Genomic DNA, 13,736 nt, shown 5'->3' on the forward strand with positions numbered 1-13,736 from the left:
CCCAATAGGGTAAGTAAGTGTCAGAACCCGAACAGACGGTGGACCCAAACGCGCAACATTTTCACACCAAGCTTTACTTTACGGAAGCGGGGCAGTCATTCACGGGAACAAAAAACGCCAGCGATTCGGCGATCAGCAAGCAGGATACCGGACAGGATGGGACCGATACAGCATGCACGAGCAAGATACCGGACAGGACGGCACAGACGGGATTGATACCGGATACTGGACAGGAAGGGACAGACAGGATCGATACCGGATGCAAGATACACGAGCAGGATACCGGACAGGACGGGACCGATACCGGATACATGATGCACGAGCAAGATACCGGACAGGACGGAAAAGACACCGGATACTGGATACACAGGCAGGATACCGGACAGGACGGGACAGACTGGATTGATACTGGATGCAGGATACCGGACAGGACCGGACAGACGGGATTGATACCGGATACAGGATGCACGAGCAGGATACCGGTCAGAGTCAAAATGCTCGCCTTGCAAGTGCAGAGGTTTGTTGATGGACTGACAAGGAGTGAATGAGCGCATTGAGTTTAAATAGGAGGAGAGCCAATCAGGCAAGGAGCAGCAGTTGGAGCCAAACGAGCGGGCACAGGTGAGGGCAATGGGCAATCGTGACAGTAAGGTAACAGTAACCATTTTCCAACCGCTTTTCCTTACAAATGATCCTCTCATGAGTTACAGGGAAATACATATATTCATTATAATAATTAGATATTAATTTTCAAAGCATATACGTTTTGTTGAAATACCCTGTATTTTTAATGTTATATTTTTATGATGACAGGTGAGAGCCACTGCCTTTCATACCTCTCCCGACTGGACATAACAGTACATAACCAAATCTTATCAACAAATGGAAATAATTGGTGACTACCAAACACAATCTTCATTAAAACGTGTTGAAACAAACAATAATACAACAACAACCGGATCATTTACTGAATTCTAAAGCTTACAATCATCTTGTATAATTGAGAAAGATTAAGTATTTTTGACAGGTGTCGCACTGTAAGGTAAGACTGCTCTGTCTCCAAATGCCAAGTATGCACCATGAAGCTCGGGAAGGGAGGGAGAGGGAGAGCTGAGCAGCGCACACTACTTGTGTGGATGTCAAATACAGAGTCCGATCCTCAGTCCGACAAAGTGTCGGCGATTATTGAAATTGGTAGAATCATTTAGGCAAAATATTTCTTTGTTTTTCTTTGTTTTCTTTTCCCTGACTTTGTATTTCTGAGGCCACGCAAGCTTAAATGTATTTCATTTAGGACAACAGATTGTAGGAATTCCAGATGGAATATTCAAGCCTTTGATCTGAGGTATTTTTGCTTATTTTCTTTTGCTCTTGACTGGAGGTTGTGATGCTCTCCTCGGTGTCCGGAGGCAAAACAGCAGGTGCATTCAAACTTGTGAGAATGAATCCTTCACATGGCGATGCTTTTTTTTGCCTCGTGAGGATAGAGTGGTTCTACCCTTAAAGGAAGAAGTCTCGAGGGAGCCTTTAAAGAAACTAAAGTTCTGCAAGTGACAGGCGGCGAGGTGAGCAGCCACGATATTTTCTATTTGTGTATTCATGACTGAAGAGGATTGAGATCATTTTTGCACTGGCAGCAGCAGGTATTATTGCAAATATTAGATAATATCGCCGCCTCCATCACTCACAACCATCATCGTCATCCTGACGCCTAGCAACTAGAGCAGTGTGAGGAATCAAATGTAATGTCACGAATACTAAATTTTAGAGGTGGGTAATAAGGAATTACATTTAGTCCCTAACATTTACTTGAGTAAGTTTTGGGACATTTGGTACTTCTAGGAGTATTTTTAAATCACGATACTTTTACTTGAGTAGATTTGTAAAGGAGAAACAGTGCTCTTACTCCTTCATGTTATGCTACATTTAACCTGTTCTTTAAGTAAGACAAGTGCACTGCATTAAAAAGAGGATGACTGGGGCCGTGTAGTGTGAGATTTTGGGAAACAACCTCCTTCCCTCAGTCAGAGCATTGAAGATGGGTCATGGCTGGGTCTTCCAACACGACAAAGGCCTGATGCACACAACCAGGAAAACCAATTGGAGTGGCGCAATAAGAAGTATATCAAGGTTCTATTATGGCCCAGCCAGTCTCCAGACCTGAACCCAATTGAAAATCTTTGGAGGGAGCTCAAACTCCGTGTTTCTCAGCGACAGCCCAGAAACCTGACTGATCTAGAGAAGATCCGTGTGGAGGAGCGGGCCAAGATCCCTCCTGCAGTGTGCGCAAACCTGGTGAAAAACTACAGGAAACTTTTGAACTCTGTAATAGCAAACAAAGGCTACTGTATCAAATATCAACATTTATTTTCTCAGGTGTTCAACTACTTATTTGAAGCTAGATCACACAAATACAACATAAAAAAAAATCACGCATTGGGATTTTTTTATTTTTGTTTTTAGTTTATCTCTCTCACATCCACCTACGATGAAAATTTCAGACCCCTCTATTATTTCTAAGTGGGAGAAATAGCAAAATAGCAGGGTGTTCAAACACTTATTTTCTCCGCTGTACGTAAAGCGTGTGTTGTTTCCATTAAAATGCTAATACAAGGCTTTTATTTTATTTTTATTTTTTTATCCAATATGGCTTTTTTTCAACATTTTGGGTTGCCGACTCTTGGGCTAAGTTGTTGTTCTGCCTGCAGAGCTTGTTGAAAAAAGTACTGGGGCTTTAAATGTGCTACTCATGCTTAATTTATTTATTTGATCTATACTTTTATTATTTTATTGTTTATTTCAGTACTTAAATTTACCTAAATTAAATGTATTTTATTGTTGATTGGATGGACTTAGATGATTTGATAATTGGAGTGAACGGTTAAAAATCAGATCAATTAGACCTTACTCCAGTTATTCAGTACTTGAGTATTACTAAATACTTTTTTACCTTTACTTAAGTAATTATTCTAATGACTACTTATACTTATACTTAAGTAATATTATTCAGAAGTAACAGTACTTTTACTTGAATAAAACTTTCCCAACACCATCCCCACCCCAAACAAGCACACAAGACAGTAAACAATAAACATTTTTCTATAGAAAAATGGGTATTCATATATCTTATTTATGTAATTTGGTTGTTTCTATTATCACCTTATTGTTACGATGCACCCACAACACAGGCCAGTCTCCAAGCAGTAACTTGTAAATATTTTTGCCTATTCATTGTGACAATGTTTTTACCTTATTTTTCTTTATTACGTGTTTATCCTGGATTGCCATATCTAATCTCATTCCAAACAGTGTTGACTACGTTGCGGACAACCACAACAAAGACGATTCTAACGCTAAGTGGTTAGATTCAGGGTAAAATGAATGACGGAGTCAATCTTCTTATGGATAAACTGTGCAACCACACATCATGTGGTGCATTTCAGACTTTCATAATGTGCTTGGACGCCACGAAATGATAGCCAAAGAAATGTGCTGGCAGGCGACAGTCCTTGTCTCGTTTTGCAATGACCCAGTTCAAGTTATGTCCTTACAAGCCCCGCGGCCTAACTGAGTCAACTTTTGGTGACGCAAAACGTTCAAATTTCAATGTGAGTTCAAGACAGGTAGTCTGTGACTCCATCTTATAACACCGGTTTAGTCTACATGAACTGAAATGACTTTTGGATTTGTGTCCCAAATCTTTAATTTCATGCTTCCCTGACTTTTAATCTTGCGACTGTCCAATTATGACCAAACAGCAGACAAGTAATAACATAAGCCATGTCCTTTATCAGAAAGCACAAGGGCCGAACTGTCTGAATTCCTCCAGCCAATCAACAGAAAAAATACATTTAAAAAACATAATGAACAGAATTAATATCGATCTAAATAATGTATTAAAATAATGTATTTTTTTAAATGCACACTGAGTTTGAAATATCTTCCTCTTTACTGCACTTGCATCAAATTTTGTGTCATCTGCGGCTGCTGCTTTAATTGTTATGCTAGTGGATTGAAACAGATGATATGTCACATAAAGTGGCAGTGCATTGGATTAGCTGGCTATTTTTGAACCGAGCTCCACAGAAAGCTATATTTTCTCTCACCGCAGCGAAGGTTAACTTTATTTTCCGGTTGTATCGCAGTTTGCCATCTCGACTGGTACTCCGGTAGGCATCCGTCTTCTGTAGCTGTTATCAATTGCCGTAAACACTAATGTTGTTATGGGGGAAACCATTGTTTTGTTTAATTTATCAAAGTGTTTTATGCGTGGGTAATATAAAGAGGGGGGTGAGGTTAAGCAGTAAAGTCGAATGGACACAGGGCCAAATAGAAAAATTAACTGCAAGCCGAGAGCCAGACTGATTGAATGTTGCAAATGAACCCAATCCAACATAGTGAAAACAAAATATATTCATGCCTGTCAACTGAAGCCAATTACACTCCTCATTAACGATTGCAATTCTCATTGATATGCGTTAATAAACCTTATAAACACAACGAGGCACCTATGTACTCACAGCAAGAGGGACTATGTAGAATGCCGTGACAATATGAGCTACAGTTTCTTCGATGATGTTGTCAACTATCTCAATTAGAGCTGAAATGACCGAGATAGGATCCGTCGAATATTAAACCCAGTTTCTTTTCTCATACGAAAATTGTTATACGCCCAACACATTTTGAATGATCAAAAAAATTATAAAGTATGGGGGAAACGTATAAGCTGACAGGTATAGATATGGCAATATGATCAGATAAATAAAGCATTATTTTCTTATGCTTCTGTCTGTAATCTTTCATTTTCAACAGACGCAAAAAGACAATTTTCCTTTCTATAAAAATCCCCATAACATGTAAATTATATTAAAAGCTGCTTGGTTACAGCTAGCGTTCCCTAAAGCAGTGCTAAACGATACTTAAGTTAATAACTAACAACAAATGTTTCTCATTTGGATGAGAACATTTCTTGTTAGGACAGCAATAATAATTTTTTGGGGAAGAGAAAGTTTATCTTTAAGATGTGAATATTTTTGTCCCCACGAGAAAACTTTTTATTTTTAACACATTTGATATTTTCCCATCCTACCATGTTATTTTAGAACATACAGGTATATATCATCCTCAAGGCTCATGAGCCTTTTTTCTCTGGGCCATGGGGATAATTTTTAATCACTAAAATCATCCTGCAGTATAATGTTTTCCTAGTTCACACACACACACACAGTCATCACTGAGGTTGGGCCGCAAGGAATAGAGATCTGCCTTTGTAGTGTCAATACACAACAGATAAACAAAGGATGCAATTTGTATGTTGTTCCCCGCGGACATCAAATTCAAATTGTAATTGTCTTGTAGCTGGCTAAATTACTCGATCCAAACTGAAGGTATGTGACAGAGTGCGAGATAAATCCATTATTAATTCACTTTTCAAATGTTGGGACGCTAGCTGACTACATAACTTATCTTTCGGACATTCCAAACACATACAAAAAAAGAGAAAAGCTCAAAATTATTAAATTATGAGTCAAATAAAACATAATTTCAACAACAAAACAGTAAAAGCCCATGGTAAAAAAGCCAAAGATGTGGAAATATTATCTAGAGACATGTAAGAAAAAAAAAACATGTAGACATTCCAACTCTTCTCTCTTTATTTCAGTGCAAGTTGTTAGTAGCAATGAAAAGTGAGACCTAAACATTCCCGGTCATCTTCCTCTGCCTAAAATGGTTAATAGAAGGGTAAATTATTCAAAACAGGTGGGGGAGGATACTTAAAATAACAATTCATAATCATTCTAAGTAATACTGATAAACGTAAACCAAAAAAAGGAGAGAAGACATTTTGAGCTTACATGGACATCAGGAGATTACTGTACAAAAACCCTTAAGGTGCAAATGTTCTAACCAGTTCCAAAAATCCATAAGCCCTTTCTTTTTATTGAAATAGCCTTGGTTACACAAGCAGACAACCCTAAAAAGGTGTCAGGGTCAAAGAACAACAACCTGATTGGCCAATAGTGATCATTGTGTAAACGATGCACAATAAACAATAATTTACTATTGACTGGATTAATCATTTTGTTGGCCTTCTTCTTGAGTCGTATTATATCAGACACCAACAACAATCCCCAACCTCGCTCAGCCAGCCGCTAATCGACACCAATACTAAAATTTGGCCCTCTATTGATCAAAATCAGTTGGGCACAAGGGACTATGTTTTGTCTTGTAATTAGTGTAAACGAAAAGCACTTTTTCAAGTGACCCCATTATATTGATGGGGAGAAAGCAAGGGTTGGTCAATATTGATGGGGACACGTCTCCTCCGTCCAAGCCGAAACTACGCCCTTGGTTCAACACTGCTACTTTGGAGGCTGTCAAGAATCAAGAATAGAAAAAAGTCATCTCCAGTAGTTAAGATTGCTAAACAAAGCCAACAAACTAAGCCTTTTGGTTGTGGAGGATGTGGAAAAACACACAATACCAGATTTTGTTATAGGCATTATCCAGGTTTGCAGTTCTTTTTTCAAAATGCATCAAATTAAATCTGTTTTCTTTTCAGAGCATCATCAATCAATCATCAGTAGTGTATGTGTCAGCCGATTGCGTGAAGCAACTTGGCCATCTTCGCCGAGGTATGAACTTGGCAAGATCCCACCGGCACAGTATCTTACCGTGCGAAGAGGAAGGCCTAAGACTGACTAGCATGCCTGCAGTAGGAAGCTTCGGAAATGGCAAAATTCACACCAGACGTCAGAGACACAGCCGCTTCGTCAGCAAGTCGGGCCAGTGCAACATTCACTTCTCCAACATGGACGACAAATCCAGTCGCTACATTTCTGATATGTTCACCACTTGTGTGGACATACGCTGGCGCTACATGTTCCTTATGTTCAGCCTAGTGTTTGTGGTGTCCTGGCTTTTGTTCGGCATGGCCTTCTGGTTGGTCGCACTACTACACGGTGACATGGAGCCCAACGCCAGCGCCGCCGACGGCTTCATGCCATGCATTACACAGGTCGACACCTTCTTGGCAGCGTTCCTCTTCTCCATCGAGACCCAGACAACCATCGGTTATGGGGCGCGCTGCGTTACAGAGAAATGCCCCGCCGCCGTCTTCATGGTGGTCTTCCAGTCCATTGTGGGCTGCGTGATAGACGCCTTTATGATAGGCGCCATCATGGCGAAGATGGCTCGGCCCAAAAAGCGGGCAGAGACTCTCCTGTTCAGCCGAAAAGCCGTTATCGCAATGCGGGACGGAAAGCTGTGCTTAATGTTCAGGGTGGCCAATCTAAGAAAAAGCCACATCGTGGAGGCCCATGTCAGAGCCCAGATGTTGAAGCCTCGCTACACAGAAGAAGGCGAGTACATCCCCTTAGATCAGATTGACATAAACGTGGGCTACGACAGGGGAACTGACCGCCTCTTCTTGGTTGCGCCCATTACCGTCATCCATGAGATCGACGAAGAGAGTCCCCTATTTGGCATTAGCAAACAAGACCTGGAGATTTCGGACTTTGAGATTGTGATCATACTGGAAGGTTTAGTGGAGGCCACTGCCATGACCACTCAAGCACGTAGTTCTTATCTTTCGTCTGAGATCCTTTGGGGCCACCGCTTCGAGCCACTCATCTTCGAGGAGAAGAGCCAGTACAGGATAGATTACGCCTACTTTCACAAGACCATTGAGGTTCCGTCCACTCCGAGTTGCAGTGCCAGGGACATGGACAATAGGAAGTACTCGAATTCCGGCGCCAATTCCTTCTGCTATGAGAATGAGCTGGCTTTTATTAGCAGGGATGAGGAGGAGGATGAGGAAGAAGCAGACTTTAACAAAGACGAGGAGAGACAATGCACTACAGCGCTACTGGATGAGCGCAGCACCTTGGAGCAGGATCAGAAATCTACCCGGATAGAATCTGAGATTTGAACTTTAAACTCCTCTCTGCTGTTTGGTTCTGGTTGAAGTAAAACTCTCCCAAAGACATAACATAGACCAATTCTAGAATGAAAGGATACATCGTTGCAAAGGATTTCATAGCAATTGTATGTTTTATGAGACCAGTGACGTGCGGTGTTGTTTGTGCCCGGTGAGGCACAGTCAGATATACAAATAGATCTACCTACATCTTAATCATCTCTTGATTGGCAGAGCAAGAAAGCAATACATAAACTGTAGCATAGACTAGAAAATGTTTATTGTTTTACCTTAACTTTTAAATTAAGTCCATGCGCTGCTCATTTTGAAAAAACAAAAACAAAAAAAACATCAATATATAGGTAATCCTTCATTCCGAAAAGGAGAACAAAATACTGGATGGATTGACTTTTTATAAGCTTGCTAATACTATAACTAAATCTATTGTTTGGGGCAGGGGTGCGCACCAAACCATAATCTCTGGTCTCACCATTAACCTCTACTATGAACTCCTACTTTCTGAAGCACAGCCCTGATTGGTCAAGAGCTGAAGCTAGAGCAACAGTAACTTCATCCATACCCAAGAGCAACTGCTAAAATGGTCATCCCTTTAAATTGATGAAAAAAGGTGGATTTTGCCGTTTCATTTGTATTCCAAAAATGCAATAATAACAACAATGCTGTGTTTAGACTCCATCCATATATCCATCCATCCATTATCTGCACCGCTCATCCTCAGTACGGTCGCGGGGGTGCTTGAGCCCGTCCCGTTTAGACTCATCGACTGGAATAGAGAACATTTATTTGGGTTAAAATCTGTATGAGTGCAAAGTTTATAAGGAATGGTTTAGTTGGTAACTCATAGAAATTTGTGAATACATATAGAGCAAAGGAAACTATAACCAGATTTTAAGTGAGTTTAGTAAAAAAAAAAAACAAGGCCTGTTGAGGAGAGCAAAAATACATTTCAGCATTAACGTTACAGGGGTTGCCACGTTTTCTATCGTGAGATGGCGGCATAGTACCACATTTGTGAAAATGACACTCCTTAACTCAGTTCATCGTGGTTCCTTTCCACCAAGACGTGGCAAAGCACTACTCTTGGCCAGATAAAACTCCTCAACTCACTTAACTATTCTAGGTAATGCCAAGATGGTGCCAAAGTATACTGTTGTTCAGTGACTAGTATTACAGTAAGAATCAAAGGCTTGGGTCCGCCCACCAAAAAGGATAAGCTAACTCGTAAATCCCAAAACACCATTACCATATGCATGAGCTAAAATTTGTATGAAAATTCTGCAGCGCTCTCACATTTTGAAACTGAGTAATTCATCTGCTGTCAAATAGTAAACTGGAAACAATTTCAAAGTTAGCTTGAAAGATTGTGGAAGTAGGCTAACATTTTGCCACAATGGTGTAATTCATTGTAGCTGTATAACTAAAATATAACCAGTGTGATACAGCAAGGCAGCGTAAACGTTAGGATCTGGTAAAAGACATTAGGTTAGAAAAAAAAACCCACCAGAGTTTGGCTTTTTTTACTTTACTGATTTGCAACCCCTGGTCAGATTTGTATTAGTTAATTTCTTTTTGTCCAAATAGATTTCAGTTGAATTTTACCATGCCAATTTAGTCTGCCCAGGCACCCTAAAATCAGTACTGTGAGTTGTTGTCATTGGAATCGTATCACCTATCAAAGGTTTGTCTTCACCAAAACTGATATAGAATTGTTTATTCATCCTCTTGCATAATTAGATATATGTTCGGTGTTTTTGTATTGATTTTGCTGATAAATATTTTCTACACAGATCCAGTCACATGCTATTATATTTTGTTTTTGTTTATATAATATTTGTTATGTGTTATTGGTTTACAATGGGGATTAAGTTAGAGGACTTTCACCTGAAGACTCAGGAAGCAATGATCTGCACTGGGGTTTTTTTTCAGTGGGATTGCAGGGGGGCTGCATCTCAGCAGTGGGCAGGGGACACCCTGAACTGGTTGCCAGCCAGTCGCAGGGCACACAGAGACACTCACTTGCTCATTACATCTAAGGACAATTTGGACCTGCCAATTAACCTGACATGCATGTTTTTGGGAATGTGGGAGGAAACTGGAGATCACGCAAGCTCTGCAAAGGAAGGCTGGTAGCTGGGTTAGAACACATGACCTCAGAACTGTGTTGCGGAGGCGCTAACCACTAAGCTGCCGTTCCGCCCTCCTAATACCGATCATGTTTAAAAAAGAATCTATCCGGAACAGTGTCAATCATTTTTTTTGTTTTTTTTTAAATTACAAATAGAAGGATTGTTCAGGTGTATCCTAATTAATAAGTATAGGACAACATCAATCAATACATGGAGGATATAACAATGGCCGTTGTTTGGCAATGAAGAGTACTGTATTCCCTCCACGCATTAAAATATAGCAAAATATGGCAAGTTTTCTCTGCCATTTATACAAATTAATAGAGGAATGAATTCATTACCTGAATATTATTGTCAATGCATTGTCGTCATTATTGTACAACAAGCAAATAAATGTGTATCCTCCATTTCTGTGATATTCTTTTATGTTAGTGTTTTGTAAACAGTGAGACCTCGTCTAGGGTACTGCAGGAGATTGCCCAACTTTATTATTACATCAGTGTTTTTTGAAGCCATTGCTTTCTTCTAGTGATCAGCCTGAAAACTGTAACATTTATCCATACCAGCACCCATCCATCCATTATCTTCACCGCTTATCCTCAGTAGGGTCGTGGGGGTGCTGGAGCCCATCCCAGCGATCCTCAGGCAGTGGGCAGGGGACCCTCTGAACTGGTTGCCAGCCAGTCGCAGGGCACACAGGGACAGACAATTCACTCGCTCATTCACACCTAGGGACAATTTGGACCAGCCGATTAACCTGACATGCATGTTTTTGGAATGTGGGAGGAAGCCGGAGTGCCCAGAGGAAACCCACGCAAGCACGGGGAGAACCTGCAAACTCCACACAGGAGGTTCGATCTCATGACCTCAGAACTGTGCCACACAGGCGCTAACCACTGCACCGCCGTGCCGCCCCCATACCAGCACATTACCTTTTTTTGTTTTTGTATATTAATTATCCGCTCATAAGACATTACAGGAACATTTATTTGTTATTTAGGTTTTTTTTCTTTTTTTATGAAACTGTTTAAGATTGTCCAACAACAAAAATAAAACAAATGGAATAAAGTAAAAATCTTGGACGTAATTTCAATAATTATTTTCATGTTTCACAAAAAAAAAACATAAAAAAAGGTTAGCGCGTAGAAAGAACATTTTTCATTTCACTAGAAAATCATATTTGCACATTTTAAAAATTTGGTTTTAATTCGAGAAAATCATAAAAATATAGTAAAAATATAAAGTGTAAAAATATAATAAAATCCCAAAATACCTTAAATAACTTACTGTATATTACCTCTTCAGCCGCGGTAACCACAAATGATAATAAGCACTTTATCCTGTCATTTTGGCAACATGACAATTTAAGTTAAAAAATACAACATGGAACTGATATCGGCAATCATTTTTTAAATTTTTAACAGATTTTAATAAAATGAAAGAAAGTCTGTCTTTCTTCAAAAAAAGGTTGAAAAAGGCTCATCTAAAGTGCAGAAAAATGAAACAAAATAATAAAAAATGGCAAAGGTGACTAAAAAGGTGGTATGATGTAAGAAATAAAAATACAGTTTTATACTGAATAAAAGATATTGCATGACCAGCTAATCACATGCAAAAGAGGGGAAAAGATTTTCGAAAGGTTGTTAATAATTTAGGATTAAATTTGCTGAATGTTGTTGTCAAAAAGGTCAAAAAACACAGTTCTATGTTAAGAATTGCGGCTTAAGTACAAACACACCAAAGCAGCAATGTGCTATTCGATATTCCATTTTCTGTTTGATTTGTTACAACTGTACATATCTGCAGCTCAACTACAGTATGTACACTGCATGCATGTTATGATGCTAAATCCATTCAGGGCACAGAAAACTCATTTGAATGACAGGTTTTTATCTCTGCACCTTTATTGCACTACAGAAAAGAAGATCGAAAGGGGTACACAGATGCCAGCATAAAAGAAATTGAAGAAAAGAGCATGAACCATTAGAAAAAAAGCTGCGTGAGAAGTGACCTTCTTATTTAATGGGGTGGTTGCAAAGAGCATACATTTTACAGCACTGCTAGCAATTATCTCAGAAGTATAGATTTTTGCTCAACAAGGTCAATACAACTACCATGTATCTACAAGCAATGGTTGTATCTGCTGAAATTCTGTGTAGAAAACTCTCATTACATATATATATATATATATATATATATATATATTTATTGTATTTATTTTTTCACACATTAATTGTAAACGCCATTTTAACAAGAGAGTTGAGGGTATTTAGAGTTATTCCCAATCAGATTTTTTCTTCAATTAGACACATAGCATGTAGTTTTCCTCCTCCCAACACGCCAGGGGGACCTGAATCTTTTTATCTGGCTTGATTCCTTTAGAGCTGTGACGTCATTGAAGTAACACAACACTTTTAAAACAGGGAATCCCATTAACACAACATGTGAGGCCAGCTCAAGCACAAACGACGATTGAAGTGAACAGCGATTGCCACGATCATTTCTGCTTGGAGGTAGGCGATTATGGACTTTGTGCTTGTGTTTTTCAACGCGTTTATGACGGTTGGTATCATTTTGTCTGTCTGGCTCCCCTTTACAATCTTGTTTTTGTTTGCCCTCAGTTGGAGCTTGTTGGCTGCCCTTGGTGTGTTATTTGGCTAGCTAGCCTGGCATTAGCTTTGGTTTTGCTGTGTTCCTCTATTTTTCACGGCCGGCTTTGCATTTATCGCCATAGCCGTTGCCGCTTTCCGGTTCCCGGTTAGCCTGGCTGCTCATTTCTTGTTATTTGATCAGCTAGCCTGGCATTCGCTCTGGTTTCGCCATGTTTCTGGTTTATTCTCGGGCCAGCTTTGAGTTTATCGCCATAGCCATACCCGTGATTGGTTTGATTGGCCTGGTTAGTCCCCCTTTGGAGAGCTTTGTGTGTGGTTTTTTTTTGCCCGTTTTTAGCTGCTCTTCCTTTGTTGTAGTATTACTGCATCCAACTGCAAAACAACACCAAAGCTAGGGGTCTCCAACCTTTATAAAGCTGAGAGCAACTTTTTGTTTCTGATAAGCCCAAACAGCACCCAGTTTTATATTAATTTCTAAAATATCAACATATTATGTTATTACTATGTTTTTACTATGTTACTACCAGGTTAAATGTTGGAAGTAGGGCTAAATCGACTCAGTCAACCTCCAAAAAACACATTTTACTTGAAAATCACAATGATTCAGCACTGATGAGCTATTTTCAGAACAGATCTTCGCACCTCCAGCTGTCCTCAGCGAGCACCACGTTGGAGACCCTTGGTTTAGGCATTCTCCACAAAAACTACCAAAACTTGACTTGAACCACTTGCCACCTCTTTGGCTAATTAACACATGAAACAATATGGAGACTGGCTTGTTAGGGTGCTGGTGTTCCGCCGATGACATTACAGCTCAGGATATCAAAGTATTGTATCTCGTAAAATAATTGGAAAAAACAGATAAAATGTAAGCTAATTTTAGGCATAAAACATGTACCCTTCTTCTCGTTTGGCATGTTTAGGAATTTCGGATTACCTTTAAAAGGACAGTGTGTAATTTCTAGTGCTTTCAAGTGGTACAGAAAACCTTCATCGAGTAAAAATATAAAAAATAGACAAAAGTACATTAACTATAATACCAATGTTAATTTTTATAAA

The 13,736-nt window shown here is 39.5% G+C and overlaps 1 protein-coding gene across 2 annotated transcripts; it reads left to right on the forward strand.

The window, feature by feature from the left end:
* Positions 1-1,267: 1,267 nt before the first annotated feature.
* kcnj12b (potassium inwardly rectifying channel subfamily J member 12b) lies at positions 1,268-10,376 on the forward strand. 2 transcript variants are annotated; one of them, XM_088323137.1, is made up of 2 exons: positions 1,268-1,565; positions 6,563-10,376. In XM_088323137.1, exon 2 carries the CDS (start codon positions 6,638-6,640, stop codon positions 7,928-7,930), a length of 1,293 nt encoding a protein of 430 aa, XP_088179263.1. In that variant the 5' UTR covers positions 1,268-1,565; positions 6,563-6,637; the 3' UTR covers positions 7,931-10,376. The 2 variants fall into 2 exon arrangements, with proteins under 2 accessions (XP_088179263.1, XP_088179341.1); XM_088323215.1 differs by lacking the exon at positions 1,268-1,565 and adding an exon at positions 1,631-1,643.
* The last annotated feature ends 3,360 nt before the right edge of the window (positions 10,377-13,736 follow it).

This window comes from Urocampus carinirostris, chromosome 1 (genome assembly GCF_059441175.1).
Source record: "Urocampus carinirostris isolate Australia breed hairy pipefish chromosome 1, RoL_Ucar_1.0, whole genome shotgun sequence".
NCBI lineage: Eukaryota > Metazoa > Chordata > Actinopteri > Syngnathiformes > Syngnathidae > Urocampus > Urocampus carinirostris.